The 21,851-nt window shown below is 39.0% G+C and overlaps 1 protein-coding gene and 1 long non-coding RNA gene across 3 annotated transcripts in view; one reads left to right on the top strand and one right to left on the bottom strand.

The window, feature by feature from the left end:
- Positions 1 to 211: 211 nt before the first annotated feature.
- On the bottom strand, positions 212 to 7,276 carry LOC116912605. Its single transcript, XR_004389473.1, has 3 exons — positions 6,852 to 7,276; positions 5,106 to 5,856; positions 212 to 3,566 (listed from the first exon to the last, which is right to left on the bottom strand). It is a non-coding gene; the product is annotated as an uncharacterized LOC116912605 (long non-coding RNA).
- A 2,290-nt stretch (positions 7,277 to 9,566) lies between these two features.
- Morc2 (MORC family CW-type zinc finger 2) overlaps positions 9,567 to 21,851 on the top strand; it is a 42,693-nt gene continuing 30,408 nt past the window's right edge. For both annotated transcript variants that reach the window (XR_004389472.1, XM_032916729.1), the window contains exons 1-2: positions 9,567 to 10,713; positions 18,818 to 18,871. Coding sequence is in view for 1 of the 2 variants with exons in the window: in XM_032916729.1 (XP_032772620.1) it covers positions 10,646 to 10,713; positions 18,818 to 18,871 (122 nt within the window). In the remaining variant the exon portion in view is untranslated. The remainder of the gene's footprint in view (positions 10,714 to 18,817; positions 18,872 to 21,851) is intronic.

A 21,851-nucleotide genomic window follows, 5' to 3' on the forward strand; every position in this document is an offset into this window, starting at 1 on the left:
TTATCACTGAGTCATAGTGTATTCACCAAGTTTTGCTTGAACTTATGTACCTGTAAGTTTTATGTTTCTGTATTGTATTGTTTTGCCTTTAGAAAATAATTTCAATGTGGCCTTGACCTCTAGTTTAATATCTTGAACGTTCCAAGCAAGATTTCATTGCTGCTAATTACCGTTAGCCCTCAATTTTGAGTAATAGAAACACAACTCAAAGTAATTTAAACAAAAAAGGGAATTTATTGGTTCACATAACTGAAAAGTCCAGGTGATGTACTATTAGCTTCAGGCACAGTTGGATACAGGGGCATAAATGTGGTCATCAGAACTCAAGTCTCTTCCTCTTTTGGCTCCATTTCCCTCTGTATTGGCTTCATTTTCTGCCTGGCTTACTCAACATAGTAGGCCCTGATGGTTTGAGTTTTCTTCTACAAAGCTAAAGCATCTAAGAGAACTTCTCCACAACTGAGAACACCTAGGGTTGATTATCATTGGACAAACTTGAATCATGCATCCATTCCTGAACTAATCACCAGAGTCAAGATAGACTTTGCTGTGATTGATGAGGTTGCAACAAAATGTCCAGCACAGAAAAGAATGTTTAAACCACAAGGACTGAAAATTGGAAGAGATGGTTCCAAAAAACATCAGGAGGTTGTTAAGAGTGAGATGGAAATGGTCGTTGGGCAATAAAAAACTGGCATCCAGGATAAGACCAGATATAGAGAGCTTAATCTTTGCCCATAAAGTTGACTTTTAGCAGCTGGTATTTCTTCCTTGGTTAATCAAATTCTAAAAATCACCAGGAGTGATGTCTGTTCTGTCCTCAGGAAACCTACAATTCACTTGAATAAACAATTTCCTTAGCATCATAGTCTAGGATTCAACATAAGGTTCCCTTTCAAGTCAGTTTCATCAAAGCCCCACTGCAGTGGTGATATGAAGCAGGAAAACTAGCCACCTACTTGGCAAGCAGGTCTGTGATGCTATTTGAGTTAGTGGCAAATTAAGTTCAGCAGTAAACTTCTGGTGTTTCTGTTTCTTGTCAAGTTGAACTTATATTCATTTCTGAGTTACCAAAGAGAGAAGCAATGCAGTCTGCTGCCAACCTTCTATACGCCTATTAGATCAAATAGATGTATGTATCAGGTGTTGAAAATAAGCAGGGTTGTTCTCTAGAGTTGCTGGTCAAGGAATATGCAGCATGTTCCTTTCTGTTACGAATATTAGTTCTGGTGGGGGTAAGGTATGAGTTCCTTCTAGTCAAACTTCCTTGGTAGAATTGGGCACGAGAGGCTGAAAGTGTAGTTTTCTCAAAGTCAGTCAGTCTGATTGCAGTAGCATGTCAAAAAAGGCAGGTTAGGAGCTGAAGACAGGTAAGCAGGCAAACAACTTCAGCAGGGCCAGCCACACCAATAGTTAAGCTATAATCTAGAAGAACAGGCAGATTAATAATGAAGCTCTGTAAATTAGTTTTTGTCCTGGGTACTCCACAGGGTTTACTCCAGACATTATTTTTGGATCTTAAAGGGCCAGTTGGGTATAGCAGCTTTCATTTTCTTGCTCATCTGTGCAAGAACTGTCAGCTTAGAAGGCTATATCCTCAACGCAGACTTGAGGTTCTAGTTGAGTCTATGCTACATCTGGGAGCAATAGGATCGTAGAGCCAGGTTTTGTCATAGTTGGCTCTACTTTCTTTGGTAATCAAGTCTTCACCTTCTGTAATACAGCCCATCTCTAAGAATCATCTGAAAAGCAAGTCAAGACCTCAGACTGGTTGGGTGATACTGTTGATTTAGATGAAATCCAAGACATGAAGATAGTAGAAAAAGGCCCTAGATTAAGGCTTTTTTTGCCTTAAGTTTTGGTTTTTTCTACTTATCCACTTACTGATTAGATTCCCGATTCTTCATTTTAACTGGGTATGGCAGGAGGGAATAATTGGCAGTGTAGCTTAGTTTTGTTTTGAATATAAACACAAAGAGCAATGTAGAGGAATAAAGTGAATCTCTAATTTCTTTACAAATAGTAGTTGCATATACAAGCAGAAGTCATCCAGAGTTTGATTTGTTAACTGTGAGCAGTCTAACCAGATCTGAGTGATTTGCTGATTTGTGGTAAGAATCATGTAATCATAATTAGTTTAGAGAAGAAACAAGGATATAAAGAAGGCAGTTCCAACGTTTACCCAGTGCACTCAGAGTAGCTGATGGCGTTTGGCCCTTAAATTGACTATGAAGTAGAGAAATGAGATTTTTCACAGGTCACAAATTGAAGTCTTGTTCACTATGATGATTGGATAGTCAGGAATTTTATCCTTTCTATAAAAGTAATCTTAATGTCTTAAGAATACTTCATAGTAAGGAATAAAGTCAGTCACTCTGTTCAGTGAAGGGACAGGTGAAATTCCATTGAAATATCCCAAGGACAGAAACTCAGGAATACTGAAAAAAATTCTTAGCTGCCATTTATAGATTTTTCCAAGTTAGTCTATTTTTCCAGCAAACAGGTTGACAATATGCTACTTGAAGTGACTAACAAGCTATCACATCCTAGAGTCAAATGCCTATGTCAAACTTTGCCCACCACATACATATATCGATGGTATCAGGCATGAATGAAGACTAATCATTAAATATTTCACTGGGTAGAGGGAAACTGTCCAGCCACATTTTAAGTCACATGTATGATAAAAGATGCTCAAAGAGCGTTATCTTCAGAATCATCTGTTCCATGTAGTGGTGAGTAGTTAATTTTGAATAGACAAGTACAGACATGTTGGAGAAATTTAGTTTTGGTTTTTTAAGCCCTGGAAAGAGTATTTATTAAATAACAAAAAGACATGGAGCAGTTTAATAACTACTAGTTGCATCAAAATGACTTGAAACTCGAGACAATGAATAACCAGGTTGCAAGTCCCTTTAGGAAAAATTGTATTTCAATTCTGCTTCATAGTTAATGGTTATCCTTTGTACATGGAGTACCATAGTTAACAAACGAACAACTTGGTCTAAGATGGCCTCAAGGAGGCATCAGCTTCAATACCAGCTCTCAGGCAATTTACACAGACTTCCAAGTCACGTACTTCCAGTACCACTAGTTATAGGTTTCTGAAAGTTAACGGGGTTCTTCAGTGTAGGATACATATGAATTGTTCTCTGGTTATATCCAACTCCAGGAAGTCCACCTTGGATGGAATGCTATTAAAACTTCATTAGACAATGCTGTAGTTATCATTCTCTGGATAAAGCATCTTCAGACATGTTGAGCATCAACTGAATATGAACTGTTCTGAGTTAGAAGTACATAAAAGAATGCCATTCATGTCAAACACGTTTGTCTAGGGCAGTGGTTTCAAGCAGTATTTTCTGAAGAATTTTACATAAGGAAGTCCCTTTAGGCATCACCATGGTGGTAAAAGATGGTTGTGGCAGGTTGCAGTCCTCAACTTCCACTTCACTCCTTCATCCAGAGCAGCTTCATGTTACTCTGGACTTCCACAGAGCGTCCCTTCAAAGAACTTCATGAGCACAAAGCCTTTGTTAAATCAGTGATAAGTTGTTCACAAAATGCTGAAATACAAAAAATAGGTCATGCAAACCAGAATGTGGGTAAGCAAGCTCAATGCTAAGACAAAGTAGACAAAGTTTTTCTAGTCTTTCTCTAATGTGGATCATGTTACAGATCAACAAGCTTTATTATAAATTCTGATTAAAGTTGGGTTTAAAAATGAAGAGTGAACCATGACCTAGTGGATGTCTCATTAAGTATCTGATCAGCACAAACTGGGGGATTAAAAAAAAAAAAAAAAGATATGAAATTGAAAGAGGGTAGGGGACAGTTTTGGGGAAGTTAGGGGAATATAAATACATTGCATGAAATTCCCAATGTATTTTTTTTAAAAAATGACTACTAGGGAACAAGATTGTTGGTTTTTTAAGTTCTAACAGCACTGGGAAATATATCCATTTCTTTGCAAATATTACTTTTGAGAAGTCCATAGTTGGATGACTTCACTTAAGCAGTAAGATTTCAGAGGGCCACAACTCTAATTCTATGAAAAATCTCTTTTCTTCTTAGATACCTGAGGAGCAATCCCCTTAAAAGTTACAGGACTCAGTGGGAAGTTATTGCTAATTCAACTAAGACAAAAGTCATTTCCCCCCTATTCTTCCCTATTATCCCACAAATATTTTAGAGGTTCCCTTGAGAAAAAGGTAATAATTAAAATGTGTAATCCTCAGATGTAACACACTAATTCAATCAGTTAACGACAAAGTATGAGAAAGGGCGTTTCAAAGACAATGAATTTATTATGGGGTCTCCAGGCCAATCTGCCAATAATTAAGAATCACTGGTTATACAGCTGAGTCTCCCATTCTGTTAAAAAGAATGTAGGGAAGAAAAAAAACAAAAAACCACGCAGCACTCCATGTGTCTGAATGATGTATATAACTAACACACTGGATTAAATGAAGTCTTGCTGCACATCTTGAGACCTAAATACACTACACATACTACATATCTTATCACCTCATTGGACAACAAAAACTATAAATTATACACACATATAAAAGCAAATGGCTCATTCTACCTATTAATTTGGAAACAGAAGACTACAAGTAAACTTTCTGTGTCCAAGAAGATTAATAAAAATTAAGAGAAACAAGTGCAGATCTGTAGTTAAATAGTTCTTGGGGAGACCATGAAAATGAACAAGAAAAATCTAAAAACCAACCACCATGGAGACTGCTTATTCCTGCACTTTAGGGATGTTATCAAGGGATTCTGGTCTAGCTGTAGTTATCACAATTGCACTTCAAACATTGTGCCCTAATAAGGGCACCATATAAATCGGAAGCAGATGCATTTTTCAGTCTCTGGCCATTTTAATACTGTGGATAAAGTGAAGGCTAAGATAATGCCAAGAGTAATACTGGACTGGGAGTCAGAAGGACTAACTTCTACCACAGTGTCACCTTAGAATTGCTGAAGTACTTAAACTTCTGTTCCCTCATTTCAAAAAGTAGTGTGACTATGTTGGTAATTGGTATAAATGTATATGAAAGTGCTTTAAACCTGTAAAGTGCTATATAAACAGAGGAGATTACCATGTAGGTTCTATCTTGATATATCAAGAGGTCTTTTCAGGAATCTGGTTGAAGCCTTGTGAGATGGTTAGATAAAGGGATTCCTCAGTAGAATTTCTTAAATTGGTGTTAAAAGTTTTGGTTCCTGAGTAACCCACAGATGATACTATGAGGAATTCAATATGCCTTGGTTTCAATCCCAATGGGTCAGAATATCTGCTTTCTCATTCAGTAGACAGCTACAGATTTGAAGTAGGAAAATAAGAGTCCAGTGACCTTGACAGGATCCTAGGCAGTTCATGAAACTTCAGTCATTTGAGATTGTGGAGTAGGGTCCAATGCTGTTCTCAGAGATGATGCCTTTCTTCAGTGTTGACAATATAAACAAAACAAAATCCCCTGGTCCAAGTTTACTATGTGTCTCTGAAGAATAAACTGCAGAAATGAACTGTACATTTATGGAATAAACTTGGCCTTTGTTGTGATAAAATAGCTTCAGTTATTTGGCTTGAAGACTCTTGACTGCACTATAAAGGGCTGTGCTGAATCTGGGCAGAGTAGGACAGGAGTGGAGGTAAAGGCCACATCATGATGGCTGAATGCTTCTTGGGTCACAGTGGTCCACTGGAATGGTGTCTTCTTCAGTAGTAAGGTGGTAGGAATCACCATGGACAAAAATCCAAGTACCAGGTCTGTAGGCTGATGGAGTAGCAGAAGGAAGGTCATTGGACGGTCCAGGTGAATGAACATTCAGCAATCAGGAGGCACGGGACTAGAAGGGGCAGGGAAAAAACAGGTAAGGTAACAAACACATGGAATTATAAACAGAGGAGTCTTAACACTAGGGTGGGGGTCCACTGTCAGCATATCTACTGTCTGATGGGTATTCACAGGCCTGGCTTAGATGATGATAGAGAAATTGCTAGAGGGTCAGCAAAAAAAAAAAAAAAGCTGAATGAACAATGAAAAAAGTACCCTTAACTTTCCTGGTGCTGTCCTAATGCTGTCTTATGCTCTTGTCCTTTAAACACTGCCCTAACTTTACATTAACAAATTCTTTTTCTTTTTAAAGATATTTTTATTTTATGTATGTGAGTACATTGTCGCTGTCTTCAGACACCAGAAGGGGGCATCAGATCCCATTACAGATGGTTGTGAACCACCATGTGGTTGCTGGGAATTGAACTCAGGACCTCTGGAAAGGCAGTCAGTGCCATCCAACAAGTTCTATCTTGAGCAAGACGGTGTAAGGCCTTGTTTGGTCCCCATTCTTGTTTATAACACACCTAATTTGAATCTCAGTTCCTTTTTAGGTCATATGGTTCCCTAGATTTTTTTAAAATCTAGGACTAAGAAATAAAACATGAAATCCAACCAATTCTTTTTATCTAGAGTAATGTTAATTATAATGTAGCAATTGTACACTCACTGAAGATTAAGGATCCCTGCTTTTAAAAAGGCTTCATTAGAAATGGTGGTATGTTTGGGCAAAGATACATAAAACCAAGACTCTTACTTTCAGTGTTTGCTATATGGAAAGAGAATAAATGCATGCAAGGAACCAGACTTTGCATACAAGAGATTAAAGTTATCCTAAAGATGTTCTTTTTAATATTAAGAGAGTTACAGGGAAGAGAGCATCTTAGTTGTATGAAAATGGCAGAGATCTGCCAGGTGAAGAACCACAGAAGTGTATTTCCAGGGTAAAGAGTATGAACAGTAGAAGTGCAGAAATGAAAAGTAAGGCATTTGGGAAATGGCAAGTACCGTAGTTCACTTTGGATGGAGTGTTGTCAGTTTGCACTGAGGGTCTGGACAGAAGCTTGGGTCTTCAAGTTCCCAGTGACAGTGCTGGTGGCAGTGCTGGGTGAGTTGTTGCCTCTTTACTCACGGCAAGATCAGCAGTTCCAAAATCGAATACAAAACGTCCACCTCCAGAGTTCTGTCATATCTTGACAAGCTCTTCTGGGTCACAGGTCCACTTCTTGAAAATCTGGGACCCTGGAGTTCATGGTGGTAGCTCCAGTGAAAAGCGTATCCACTCCAACTACTGCAGATACTTCACGAACTCCAATCCTGGACATCTGTGTTTTGTCATGGAATTTCAAGCTTTTAAGTTCCAGTTGATTTGTTTCTCTCTTTCTCCAGAGGAAAGCCTTTTAACACCACAGTCTTATAGAGTCTTTTGAGGTACATCCAGATTTAATTACAAAAGAGCTAAGACCAACACAGTTTTTCTTCAAAACAGTCATTTCTCTTGAAAGGAAATCAGTTGTGTCTGGCCCTTTGGTAAAGGGAATAGTCAACTTATTTTTTAGACATTTGAATAAAATATCAGAATTGGTAACATCTAATCATACAAAATACACTTAAATATGTTTGTGTTCACTTGCTTAGAGAGCTGTACCACTTGATAAGCACCACTCCACAAAACGAAAATGTTTGAAACCCAACTGTTCAAACATTTTAATAGTGTTTGCTGGATAATGGCCTGGAATTTGATAAAAGCAGCTGACAACAAACAAACAACAAACAAACAAACGGCATTTTGGCCATTCAGTCTCACATTTGCAAGCAACTAGAATACAAGGCTGGCTAGGAAAAAGTTAAGCTTTAAAATGATTCCGAATATACTGATTTTGTGGTTCAGCCAGAGTCCAACAAAACTTTTTGGGTAACTTTAACCTTCAATTAAAAAAACAAAAACAAAAACCCAAACATCTTCGGGAATCCAACGCCTGGTTCAGTCTGTTCCAAGGAGCCTGCTTGCTAAAAATCCATGTGCACCATTAGCTAGTTTTGGCAGCACCGTTTAAAAATAAGCCTGTTCACTACCAATCACGCAAACCAGGGATACAAAATAGGAGCAAATAATGGCTGTCAATCATGGTTGTAAAAAACAATGAAAGAAAAGTAGTCAGGCACCAGTACGAGCAGCAGAAAACAATCGCTGGGCCAAAGATTACACTTCTTGTTACTAGAGAACACATTCACTCCTAATTGTAGCTGCTTTATATTGGGTGCCATTGTACCATATGCCTCAGCGACCCTTCAGGCACCCTATGGTGAGAGGAAAGGGCTTAGAATAAAAGCCAAGCAGTGAAGTGATGTTACCCGAAACAGCCATTATGCATTAAGAAGCAGCTCACATATACCAGGGACTCAAATGGGGGCTTCATATTGGTTGTGAAGGGTCCCAAGTGACATGTAGGCCTCAGTTTCCTCCTGGTGGCAAAAAATGTTCTAAACTCTTCTGGGTCACAGCCCCCTTTCAAAACTTGCTACTGAAGGATCTACTCATTCCCCTGGAAAACATTTTCCCATGTGTTTCTGTACAGAAGTTCAGGGAACCTTCCGATCTCCAACTTCAAAAAAAAGGTTCCCGGATTTAATTTCAGGGAATGAGCAATTGCTATGTCTTCTTGCAACTCAAAGAAAAATAAAAACAATAATCATCTTTATGTAAACCGACGCTTTTGAAGAGAGCTTCCAATTCCATACACACACTGATAGGCAGAGGAGGAAACTGAGGCGCAGACAAATTACAGAGTGACTTGCCTAAGGTCACTCGGCCAGCGAGTGGCTAGGCCCGGAAGCAAACCCACATCTTCCGACTCCGGGGCTCGAATCCCCACCCCGGAGCTGCCGCCAGAGCTCTCGCTCCCTACTAAGGTGGCATAAGTAGGAAAAGGCAAAGGAGAAAGCCCACCACCAACCATCCTCCAGCTCCCTCCTGACCCTCCAACTGGGTCCTAGCAGGCCCTGAAGGGTGGCGCCAGGCCTCCAGGCCGGTCCCGGCCACCCCAGCCTCCCCCGCCGCCTCCCCGGGAGCGGGGCGGAGCAGTTGCCCGCCGCCGCCAACCACCCGGACGACCCCTCGTCGGATCGCAAAGGCATAGGCCGCCGCCCGAGTTCTGCGTACGAGAAGAAAGACACGGCGCGAGCGCCAACGGCCACCGGGCGCGCGCCGCGGCGGCCGGGCCTGCGCCCCAAGAGCTGGATGCCAGAGCAGGAGAAAGAGCCGCCAACCGATCGCTCGATCGACCGCACGCCCGCTCCTTCGCCCTACCAGACCGGGGAGGGGGGGAGGGCGCGCCAGGGCTTCTTCGAGTTAGGGGCCTGACTCCCCGGCGACAAGACAAGATGGCTCCTCCGCTCTGCGCTGCAGCTACCGTCCCGGCTGCGTTGCTCGGCCCGCCCCCGGTACTGTGCCTTTAAATGGCGGAGAGGGTCAGGAAAGCAGGAAGAGAGGCGTGTGCCCTCACGTGATGGGGGAGGACCGGCTAAACAAGATCCGGTCACGTGGACCAACGTTGCCCGCCAATCAGAAGGTGGAGTCTCAGGGCGGGGGCGGGAAGACTTCGAGGTCTGTGATTGGCCGAAGGTGCGGTGGAGGCCTCGGCGGCAGGGCCGTCGGGAGTGAGCGAGGTGATTCGCGCTGCGTGCGCTTACGGAGACAAAGCGGTGCCTGAGGTAGCGGTGGCGGCCGCTGCACGGGACTCTGAGACGTTCTAAACGCTGAATCTCGTGACGCTCGTCCTGTCATCGTCTTTTCTGGCGCGGCGTGTCGCGGCACGGGCGGCGGTGGCGGCAGCGGCGGCGGAGGCAGCGACAGCACATGGTTCCAAGAGCGCGCTGCGGTGGTTGAGTTCCAATTCCGCGGGGAGGGACAAAGGCATCTGCGAGCTGCAGGCAACGCCCGATCCGATCTGGTGGTGCACTCACCACTGTCCTCTGTTCTCCCAGGATCTGGGACTAACTCCTCTCTGTCAGTAGCGAGGAGGTGGCCACAGGACCCAGGCCTGGGAAGGCCTGAGGGCCCGAGGCCATCTTCTGAAGGGGGTGGGGGAAGGGCGCGCCTGAGGTGATTCTGGAGGGTACATTGTGAGGTGTGTCTGTGGGCCACTGTGAGTAATTTCACCTGCTACCTGTGGTGATTGTGGCATAATAGCAAGCTGTGTTGGGGCGGGGTTTGGGAAAAGAAATCTGTCAGTCAGCACCAAGGACCTTTCTGTTGAGAAGCCGTGAAGCCAGAAGTAGCATCCTCTCCATTGCACTGTCCAGTAGAGCACTTTTTTTGAGGAGCCTGATGTCTTCGGTGGTGACAAAGTCTTCGGTGGTAATGATGTAGATGGACCGTCAGCTTTATGACAGAAGTAGGTCAATTTCCTGAATTTAGGAGAACAGAAAAGGACTTGAAGAACGTGAAGTTGAAGCTGTAATAAACCGCCAAGTTTGAAGACCATTCAGAACCGTTCACTTTTGATGTACGTCGGAATTGTGTGAAGGAAGCTTGATCCCCAGAGCACTTTAACGACTGTAGTTTAGAATATAGTACTTTCCAAAGTAATACATCAGAGTCATCGAAGTACGTAAATCACTCGCAGTTTCAAATATCTGACTAATATCCAATATTTTGGATAGATATTTGGGAAATTTTATTTCATGTGTCACTAAGAAAGGACAAACTTACACTTTACTGGACAGAGAATCCTGGGGAAATCTATTTCACTATATGTACTTTCCTGTTTACGGACAAAGACTGAAGACTCATCGCAGTCATGGCCTTCACCAATTACAGCAGTCTCAACCGAGCCCAACTAACCTTTGAATATCTCCACACAAATTCGTAAGTATCTTGCAGGTGATACTGAGGTAACCAGTAACTCCTCCTTGATGTTAATAAGGAAATCCTGTCTCCAGAAAATTTGGCTTTTTTTCTTTGGCATGTGTCATTGGAGTAAGATGTATCACTGGATGTCTTGAGCTCTGTATTGAAGAACTGAGATCAGTGAAATATTTGTAATCTAGAAGAAAATTGTTTTCACTTACTGGATCAAAGTGATATATTGAGTTGTTTCATCCAAGCGTTTAATAGGAATTCAACAGAACTGCTCTTTGGATCACCAAATTTGGACCATCTAGCATCAACTGTTGCACATCTTTAGTAACAACCTAGACAACTGGGTTTATAACAAGTGTTTCTAACAACAGCAACAACCAAGATAATGATGACATATAAATGACCAACTTGGAAGAAGAAAGCGTTTGTTAACTTTCAGCAAATGATTTGTTTTATCTTTTTTGTCAAGTTGGCAGTACATCCAATGTAGTTTATATATGCTAAGGAGGAGTTGAAATTTCTTTAAAGGCCTTGATTTAGGTAGTCTGTTCCCAAATATGTGAAATCATGGAAGCATGGTGTGTTCATGGTTCTTGAGTAAGTGAAGAGATAACATCATATGGTGTGGAATATTTTAGGGTTTATTTTTTTTAGTTTGGAAGCAGGATCTTTTTACCTAGCCCTGGCTGGCTGCAAACTTACTGTTACTGACCAGAGGTCTGCCTGCCTCTGCCTCCTAAGTGCTGGGATTATAGGTGTGTGCCACCAAGCCTTTCATTAAGTTATCTTGTCAAAATCTAATCTTTCCATTCACCTGTTACTTTTGGGCTCAAGGTAAGTATTAGAGTACTTGGATGAGGACGTAATGAAAACCCTAAACAGTCTAGTTAGAAGGACCATCTTCGGAGTAGGACCATTAGACTTCACGATAGTACAATAATTTTCTAGTCTTTTGTGATTCCATAATACTTAAAAAAACAAAACAAAACAAACTTCTGAATAGAAAATTTTTCTGAGCGGTGATTTGTAATGCTGAGAGGTTTTATTTTGTATTATTTAGGAAGGCTTGTTTCTTTTGATTGAGGCAGATCAGTTTAGAGATAGTACATTGGATACAGATTATGAATTTGGAACCTAGGTCACTGATCAAAGATGTTAGCATGGCCTTTGGCCACACTTTCAATATTCTTTATATTTAAGCTACATAGTAAGAATAAGCAAATGAAAGCACTTAACTGTTCATGGCTGAGCATGTTCTATAAAGGGGTCAGATTTGAATTTTGAAGTGACAAAACAAATTTGGAATTATAAATATTCTGAAACTTGGAAGACCCTGAACTGGCCTTCAGAATCTGTCTTATCCCAGCATCACTATAGACTTTCTGCAATAACAGTAGTACCAGCAATTCATTGCCTCCAGCTTCTTACTGTTTTAGTTATAAAGTAATTTCTAAGACAAATCTATAGGTTTAGAATTATTCTTGCCTTGCATTTGAGAAAACTAAGGTTCAGAATAATTAAAGGCTTACAGAGAGGCAGCTGGAAAGGCAAATTAAAGGTACCCAGATTTAAGACAGTATGAATTGACTATAGTACTTAATATTTTTAACCCAATATTGACTGTTACCTTGAAGGTTTTTCTGTCTATAAGGCAGAGAATTTAACTTCCTGATTTATTAGTCTTCCATTTTGGTTTATTTCATTAAACTTTTGAGGATTATCTCTCCTTTGTTATTGTATACATTATTAGGAGTATGTGAACACTGCCAAAGCAAGGAAGTAAACAGAGTTACTTGAATAAGGTGATGTTGAAAATTTTCTGTGAATTTTATCCATGTTGAATTGAAATTAGTGCTTGCTTCAACATAGAAGGATTGGCATATCATTTTGGAAACTCTGAAGTTTCTTACCTGGACCACAAATTTGATATTTGAAATGATTCTACTTTGAATGTGTCTTGTTTTATTTGAAGAAAACATTTAACTGTAGAACACCACAATGAGGGTGTTTTTCTTTTCTTTTTTTTTTTCTATTCTTTTTTTTTTTTGGAGCTGGGGACTGAACCCAGGGCCTTGCGCTTGCTAGGCAAGCGCTCTACCACTGAGCCAAATCCCCAACCTCGAGGGTGTTTTTCTTTTAGTCAAGGCATAACTGTGTATGTAGCTCAGGCTGGCTTGGATCCTCATAACCTCAGCCTCTTAAGTGCTGGGATTTCTAGTGTGGGCCTTGGTCAAGTTTTTTGGTTGTTGTTTGTTTTGTTTTTGTCATTATGACTTGATTGGAAGTTCATTCTTAGAGAAAGGTAAAACTTTAAAATTTTGTATATGTTGTAATAGTAGAATAGTAGAATGGTTCAACAAGTCAACTCCAGAGAAGGAAAGATTGGTCTGATGGTACCTTCTTTGTTCTGTTAAAAATTGTAAAATGCCAATTTCAGATGTTATAATTAACCATATTTTGAATTATAAAATTAACAGCATTTTATTTTTCTTTTTATGTAGACTTGCAAGCAGGGCCCTGGTTAGAGGGTAGAAATTTTTGTGGTTTTGTGAAAAGCCTGTTCTTAGAAATCTGACAACCCTATATTTGAATGCTGCTTTTCCATGCCTATACGCAGGGCAGCTTTTTTTTTTTTTTTTTTTTTTTTTGGTACACTGTTGTTATCTTCAGACACACCAGAAGAGGGCATCAGATCCCATTGCAGATGGTTGTGAGCCACCATGTGGTTGCTGGGAATTGAACTCAGGATCTCTGGAAGAGCAGTCAGTGCTCTTAACCACTGAGCCGTCTCTCTCTTCATTTGTAAGATGGAGCTAATATGTTAGTGTTTGAAGATTGTGCTATATAACAGTCAAATGGTGGTGTTTATTACTTTCTTTATATTGTTTATCTTTTTTTTTTTTCTTTCTTTTTTTTTTTTTTTCGGAGCTGGGGACCCGACCCAGGGCCTTGTGCTTACTAGGCACTTTATATTGTTTATGTAGAGTAATGCAGCCTGTCATTGGTGTTAGACATTAGATAAGTTTTAAAAATATTTTTTGTTTTATGTGTATATCTGCATGTCTGAATATGTAGGACATTCCTGCCTGATACCTACAGAGTTCAGAAAAGGGCTTCAGGGCCCTTGGAACTGGAGCTAGGGATGTTTGTGAGCCACCACGTGTGAACTGGGAACTGAACCTGAGTCCTGTGTAAGAGCAGTATGTATTCTAATGCACTGAGCCATCTCCAGTACCTAAGCAGGTACATTCGGAAGGATATGTTGGAAAGAGTAAACAGGTTTCAATTTTCATGAAAATTAAGTCCTATGATACTTAACTATTGATGGTTATTCTAGGTTATATCTGTATCAAGGCTGGAAACAGGTGCAAGTTCTCAGCCTGAGAAACCTAGTTTCTTTTGATACACATTTGTTTTATGAGATTATACAAGTTAGGGTTTTCCAATTAAAGGAATCTTTTTTTTTTTTTTTTTTTTTTTTTCGGAGCTGGGGACCGAACCCAGGGCCTTGCGGTTGCTAGGCAAGCGCTCTACCGCTGAGCCAAATCCCCAACCCCCAATTAAAGGAATCTTAAACTCTTTGGTGGTAGGCTTTGTGCCTGCCATCTTCACTATAGTGGTAATAGTAATGTTCCTTTGACATAAGATGCAGATCTTAAGTCATTTGATTTGTTATACTTTTATGTAGTCAGGTGAGCATAATGTTTAATATAAGATAACAGTTTTTTTATGTCTGTTACTCTTGGAACATCCTGTGACTTGCCTTTGGCATATAGTATTTTGGGGTAGTTTTATCAATGTGAGAAATGTACAGGGACCTGTCAAGTCAAAGACTTCTGTATTCCATATGACTGATTCCATATGTATTTCGTATGACTTATAAGCCTGCTGAAATATAGGTTGACTATATATTTGTGTGTGTATATACCCATGTATGTATGTATGTATGCATGCATGCATGTATGTGCACACACACTATTTGAATATAAAATGATTCCAGAATTTCTCAGCTGCCACTGCTTCCTCCTCTTCCTCCTCTTTTCTTTTTCTTTTGAGACAAGGTCTCACTATGTAGTTCTGGTTGTCTTGGATGGAACTCACAGAGATTTACCTCCCTAGTGCTGAGATTAAAGGTTTGTGCCACTAGCTTTATTTTCTACTAATCAAGGCAATTAACTATTGTCAACAAATTAAAAAACTTGGCAGATGGGGTTGGGGATTTAGCTCAGTGGTAGAGGGCTTGCCTAGCAAGCGCAAGGCCCTGGGTTTGGTTCTCAGCTCCGGGGGGAAAAAAAAAGCTCGGCAGAAATTTTAGTAGCTTTGAGCTTGTGGACAACTCTTTAAATTCAGGTTGACTAACTAGAGAAACCATTTTCTTTACATAACGAGCAAAATATTAGTTTGTTGCTGGAAATGCTGAGCTGGAAAACTGTTTCTTCTGGGTCACAAGTGTAAAATCAGGATTGAAAGTATCAGTTTGTAAAAAGCCTTTGTGTACCTATTAGTTGACTTTGGATAATGTGCAAATGAAACAGGTCTGTGAAGAAGGGGGTTTGGTGTCAGGTGATTTTTGAGACAGGGTAACCCCAGCTGTCCTGGAACTCAGTATATAAACCAGGCTGGCATCAAACTCAGAGATCCATCTGCCTCTGCCTCCTCAGTGCTGGGACTAAAATGTCTACAACCAGACTTGACTTGAGAAATTTTTTTTTTTTCCTTTTCTTTTTTTTCGGAGCTGGGGACCGAACCCAGGGCCTTCCGCTTGCTAGGCAAGTGCTCTACCACTGAGCTAAATCCCCAACCCCGAGAAATATTTTTAAAAATACTTATTTGTTATGTCTAATATGTACAGTGTGCCCTTTGAAATATTTGGCAAAAAAAAAGGAAACTTGCATTTTTGTGTGTTATGATTTTTAAGAAATATTTAGAACAATGGCTTCAGCATTTATAGGTTCCTATCATTTGAGATTCTGAGTATTGTTTCTGATTTTACCAAGAACACAAAGGCCCTTTAATGATACGTACTACTATACAAAAATACTCCTTAGCAACATTTTAATGTTGATCAGCTTATCTGAAATACGTATGTATAAAATACCACTCTTACTGGTAGCAGCAAAATTTGAGAATTATATGAAACGATTGGATGTAGTGCTTATGGTATTTTTTGTTCTTATGGAAAAGAGTATTGTAATTTTCCCCATAATTCTTTTTTTTTTTTTTTTTTTTTTCGGAGCTGGGGACCGAACTCAGGACCTTGCGCTTGCTAGGCAAGTGCTCTACCACTGAGCTAAATCCCCAATCCCTTCCCCATAATTCTTACTTACAGTTTTACAATCAAAGACCAGAAACATTTTCTTTTTTTGAGATAAGGTCTCACGTAGTCCAGATTGACCTGGAACTTGGTAAATCACCAAGGATGACTTTGACCTTCCGATCTTCTTGCCTTTACATCTGAGTTATGGCCATGTGCCACCATACCTAGTTTTATCTTGTACATGTTAGTCACGTACCCTACCAACTGAGCTACATTCCCCAGCCTAGAAACATCATTTTTTTAAGACAGAAGAATTTGAGCTCTATTTTATAAGTGAATTGGTACTATATTTTGATATGTCTTATTGTTGTACTCCAAAGGCTAATTTTTTTGAGATTTATTGACGTATATTAAAAATGTTTGTGTTTAAATAAATGAAAATTATTAAAAATAGAGTTGGCTATTTTATATTTCTAATACACATTCTGGATTGTATAGGAAACTAATTTGATATAATTTTCTGGCTTACATCTAACAGGAAGATAGATGACTGAGAACTTGAGAACAAATATTTGAATCCTGTTTTTTAAAAAAATAATTTGAGTCTCTATAGAGACCATCAGGAATTGCCAATGCTGACTATATTTCAAGTCTTCATGGTGAGGTATTGGGATAATTCAGTTAGCAGTAATTACACCTCAGAGAAAACTTAGGATATAGCCACTGTTCAAAGCTAGATTCCCCTCTTAATTTTGTTTTAGAGATAGGATCTAGCTATACAACCTGGACTTGCCTAAAACTTCTCTTTGTCCTCCCTTGGCACTATGGAATTACAGTTTGTGCCATAATGCGTATTGATTGGCTTTTTTGTTTTTTTAGAGTAGGGATCTAACCTAGGCAAGTGCTCAGACACTGAGCTACAGTCTGGGTCTCTAGGTTGACTTTTAATTTACATTATCTTTAACAATTCACTTTAGGTTGGGGATTTAGCTCAGTGGTATAGCGCTTGCCTAGGAAGCGCAAGGCCCTGGGTTCTGTCCCCAGCCCCGAAAAAAAAAAAAAAAAAAAAAAAAACAATTCACTTTAATTTTCCAACCTGTCACTCAGTCTGCCTGCCTGCCTGCCTGCCTGCCTGCCTGCCTCTCTTTTTGGTGAGGATTAAGTATAGGGCCTAAGCATGTTCGACAAATACCACACATGCTTATATCCTCAGTTTTTTCCTTAGATACAGTTCCTCATGTTGTGGCGACTCCCAACCATAAAATTATTCTTAAAGCTACTTCACAACTGTTATTTTGCTACTGTTATGAATCATAAATATTTGTGTTTTCCAGTTATTTAGGGGGGTTTCAACCCATAGGTTTGAAATTTGAAATTTACTTTTTTTTTTTTTTTTTTGGATAGTATTTTGCTGCATAGTCTGGCCTTGAGTTCTTCATCTTACTCTCTCTTCAATGATACAAGGAAATGATAGGCTCATAAAAATATGGGCATTGCTGCCATAACTTGTAGACACTTATTTGTAAAGAGAGGATTTTTAAAGGCAAGGTTTCTTTTAGAAATTTAATGTTTCCAGGTCAAATACTTAACATTTGGATTTTAGCCAAAAGAATAATTTGAACTTCATTCCATAAGTGAAATGGTGATCAAAAAAAAAAGTCTGAATCTGTGTCTTGCTACAAAGTATCTCTTGGATCTACTACCTTTGGATTAACAACAGATATATTTACTGATCTCATGGGAGAAAATTTCTTACTAAAATTCTAGGAAGTGATAATTTTACTTACTAAAAATTCACAGTAGAAAAATGAAGAGTAACTGACAAAAATCAGTTTTCCTGGATAGTTCAGTTAGGAAAAGTTAAACACCAATGGTTTATAGTTTGTTTAGACCAATATAATAAGTGGTTCAAGATCTTAAATGCTAGGTATTAGTGTTATATTTCAATCTAAATTTTTAGAAAATATCATCTTGACTATTGACTGAAATGAAAAAGCAAGAATAATTTATGAAAATTGATTATGGTTTGTGTCTGTTACTTTCTATTTCCTTTAAAAGTCAAGCTGGTTTTCTGGATGGTTCTTCCTGGACCTGTTCTACTTTATGATTAATGAAGACTGTTAGAAGAAAATACATGAATTAAGACAGGGTTAAAATGAGCATCTCTTTTAGCAGTTTGTGTTATAAATACCTGAGTGTGATCTGTACCAGTGAAAAGAGAAAACTCATCCTCTTGGGCAGCTTATAAACAAAAATACTTATTTTTTACTTTCTCAGATGTTGGGTAAAAACCAAGTCTTTGTCTAGATCCTTTTTTTTTTTTTAAATCTTTCTGGAATTTGATGTCTTTTGGGTATCTAGGAGGAAATTAGCTTTTTAAGTAGAGACTTCAGTGGTTATCTCCTGGAAGCTTCTGAAAGTTTGGGTTTAGTAATCATTTCTTTTCAGAATTCAAGATACTTATTTACTTCTAGGATTATATGTTTATAATTCCTTCTATGTAGAAACTTAGAGGTGCTTAAAGCAATGAAAGATAAAATACAAGCATTTTCCCCCCTAGGAAGACTATCACTACTTTTAACAGTGCATATAGAAATTCAAAGATTCCTTAAGGTGGGTTTTTCAATTAAACACAGGAAGAAAGAACATTTCTAGCAAATGGCAGGACTTGATAATTTGAGAGGAATTGTTAGCAAGGCGTGTGTTATGGAGAAGTTTAAATTTAGTACTATGCATCATTAATACACATGGGGATTTGGAATTTTTTTCTAAAGTCTCTTAAATGTTTTATAACTTTAAAACTCATGTTCAGTTCATAATACTTTTGTTGACTCTTAACATTTCTTATTTCAGAACCACTCATGAATTCTTATTTGGTGCTCTTGCTGAACTGGTTGATAATGCAAGGTACGTAGTCTTCTAACCTATAATTGCTTAGAGTGGGACTTTATGTATCATCAATACTTTTGCTCTCAGATGACTTGAGAGAAAGACATTTTTGTTCTATTTGTTGTAACTCCTAAGAGACTTGTTAGCAAGAAGTATTTTTATTAGCACAGTAATTGATACTTTTCTTGATTACCTTAAATTCATTCATTGCTCTTTGTGATCTAACCTAAAAATAGGAAAGTATCCACTTCCAAACCACCCTCCCTTGTGATTAGAGTGTGATAATTGTGAAAAGTAGGGAATTAAGTTAGGAGATTCAAACTGATGGAACACATACTATATTTGTGCTGCTAAGATGTTATACCACTGAATGCCTTTAAAACTAGGCCAGAGTTTTACATCTTCTCCCAAATACATGGTTTCATTGCAAGTAGCTTTAATCTTCCACTGTGGGTTGTTTGTTCATCATTTTGAAACAGGACCTCACTGTGTAACTCTGGCTGGCCTGGTACTCACTGTGTAGACGGAGCAGGGTGACTTTGAATTTACAGAGCTCCACTGACCTCTTCCTCTCATGAGCTTGTGCTGTGTGCTATTATGCCTGGTCTTGTATCTTCCATTGTTAGCAGCAGTGTTTGGAAGGAATCATATTTCAGCATTCATATATTGTGTTCTTAGTGTTAAACGAATATACATATTACTGTATAAGACCAAATAAAAGTTGGGGTTTGTTCACAAAGACTAGTTCAAACAAAGATTCTATTTATAGTTATATTATAAAAATATAATATTGGTTTTATTGAATGTAAACTAACACTCAGATGTATTATTTATTGACTAGTGTTGATAACTAGTGGAGGAAGAAGAGGTCATGGTTGATTGTATAATTTGGAACATCCTCAGTTAGTGAACTGATTAATTAATTCCTAATGTCTTTTCAGCTGACGTATGCTGTTAGTACTTTTTGTTTTTTTGAGACAGGCCTTACTGTATAGCATAGGCCCTTCTGCCTCAGTCTCTTGAGTGTTAGCATTACAGATATGCGTTATACTTTTTTAATTTTACTTTTGCTACTCTGTTTGACACCTGCTTATGGAGATGTACTAGATGACACATTGTACAACTACAAAATTCCCATTTTGTTTTAATTCTGATTAGTTCATAATTTTCCCATTCAGTTAAAAAATGTAACTTCATAGAATTATGTTTGCATTTGCTGCTAATTACTTTAGTGGAACTATGATGTGCTGCTGTGGCAGATAATTTTTTTTTTTTTTAAAGCATACTTTTCCTTTTTTCTTTCTTTCTTTTTTTTTTTTTTTTTTTTTTTGGAGCTGGGGACCCGAACCCAGGGCCTTGTGCTTGCTAGGCAGCGCTCTACCACTGAGCTAAATCCCCAACCCTGATAATTTTTTGAGATAGGGTCTCATGTAACCCAGACTGGCGTCAGACTTCATGTGTTGTTAAGGATGGCCTTAAACTTCCAATTCTCCTGTTCCTTTCTGAGCACTGGGGTTACTCAGTTCCTAGGCCCGCGTCACTATGTCCAATGTCAGGCTAGGGATCCAGCCCAGTGTTTTGTGCATGATAAGCAAGCACTGTACCAACTGAACTACATTCTCACTTCCTCAGCCTCGTATGTTAAAATATGTTTATGCCTTTAAGAATAGGTACATATGCAGGTATGTGTATCTTCTTTGTTTTGGTGCTAGGATTGAACCCAGACCTTACATGTGCTAAGCATGTAGTCTACCACTGATCTACATCTCCAGAGCTATGTGAAGTTTTAGTGGAATTTTTTTTTCATTTAAAACCAATAAAAGTATGCCTGTCTTTTTGTCTGTACTTAATAGAACTGTAATTCCAGACCTTTAAAGAGGTTATTATTTATGACAAGTTTGCATACTTCAACTGATTGCTGGAATCTAATGAGATTTCTTTCAAGATTAGGGAAGATAAAATTGTGGTCTCAGGACTGATTTGTTCATTACAATATTTGTCACAGATCAAGGTTCTCTGGTGGGTTATACTTTTTCAAATGTTGGGAAGAAGGAAAAATACATGTTGGAACATCTTTTTATGATTGCAGTAAAGTGAGTGAAAGAAACAAATATTTGATCTTGGTGTGTGTGCGCGCGCGTGTGTGCGTGCACAGGAGTGTGATGTGTGTGACTGCTGTTCAAGAATGAGACCCAGCACTCATAAAAGCCTAGCCTGAGAGTACATGCTTGTAACTCCAATGCTTGAGGATGAGGAAAGGAGAAAAGAAACCCTCTGGTACTTGCTGGCTAGCCACTATAGTTGAGTCTTCAAGATCCAGTAAAAATAAGGTAGAAGGTTCAGTAAGATGGCTCAGTCTGCCGCTAAGCTGATGACCATGATGAATACACACGGTAGAAGGAGAGAACCACTCTTCCAAATTGTTCTCTGACTTCTGTGCTCCAGGACCATGCACAGTAGCACACAACACAATAAGTAAATGTAAGGAAAAGGGAGAGCATATGTAAGGAGGACACACGGTATCAACCTTTGGTCTTCACATGCATGCTTGCCCAGGTACATTCACACATACATGAACATATACATGCTGTGTACATATACATATATAATAATGAACGATTTTTATAGTGAAATCAACATTGAAAGAATATCTAGGGAGGTTGACTAGTACAAGTTATAGAATGTGCACTAACACGCACAAATCCTATGTTTTATCTCTAGCAGTGTATCTATGGAGCATGGTAGTGCACACTTGTGTTCTCAGTGCTTAGGAGGCTGAAGTGGAAGGATTTGAAATTCAAGGCCATTCCTGGCTATATAGTGAACATGGAGCTGCTAGGATGTATGAAACTGTTAATAATGTATCCAGGTCCTATGTGTCATGTATCCTAAATAATTTGGAGTGCTTGAAATAGTTCATGCATATGTCAGGGAAATTATGTAATCATGTAAAAAAAAACCAGTCTTTTTTATAGCTTGAATAATTCAAAATAGTATG

The sequence above is a fragment of the Rattus rattus genome, chromosome 11 (assembly GCF_011064425.1).
Source record: "Rattus rattus isolate New Zealand chromosome 11, Rrattus_CSIRO_v1, whole genome shotgun sequence".
Lineage (NCBI taxonomy): Eukaryota > Metazoa > Chordata > Mammalia > Rodentia > Muridae > Rattus > Rattus rattus.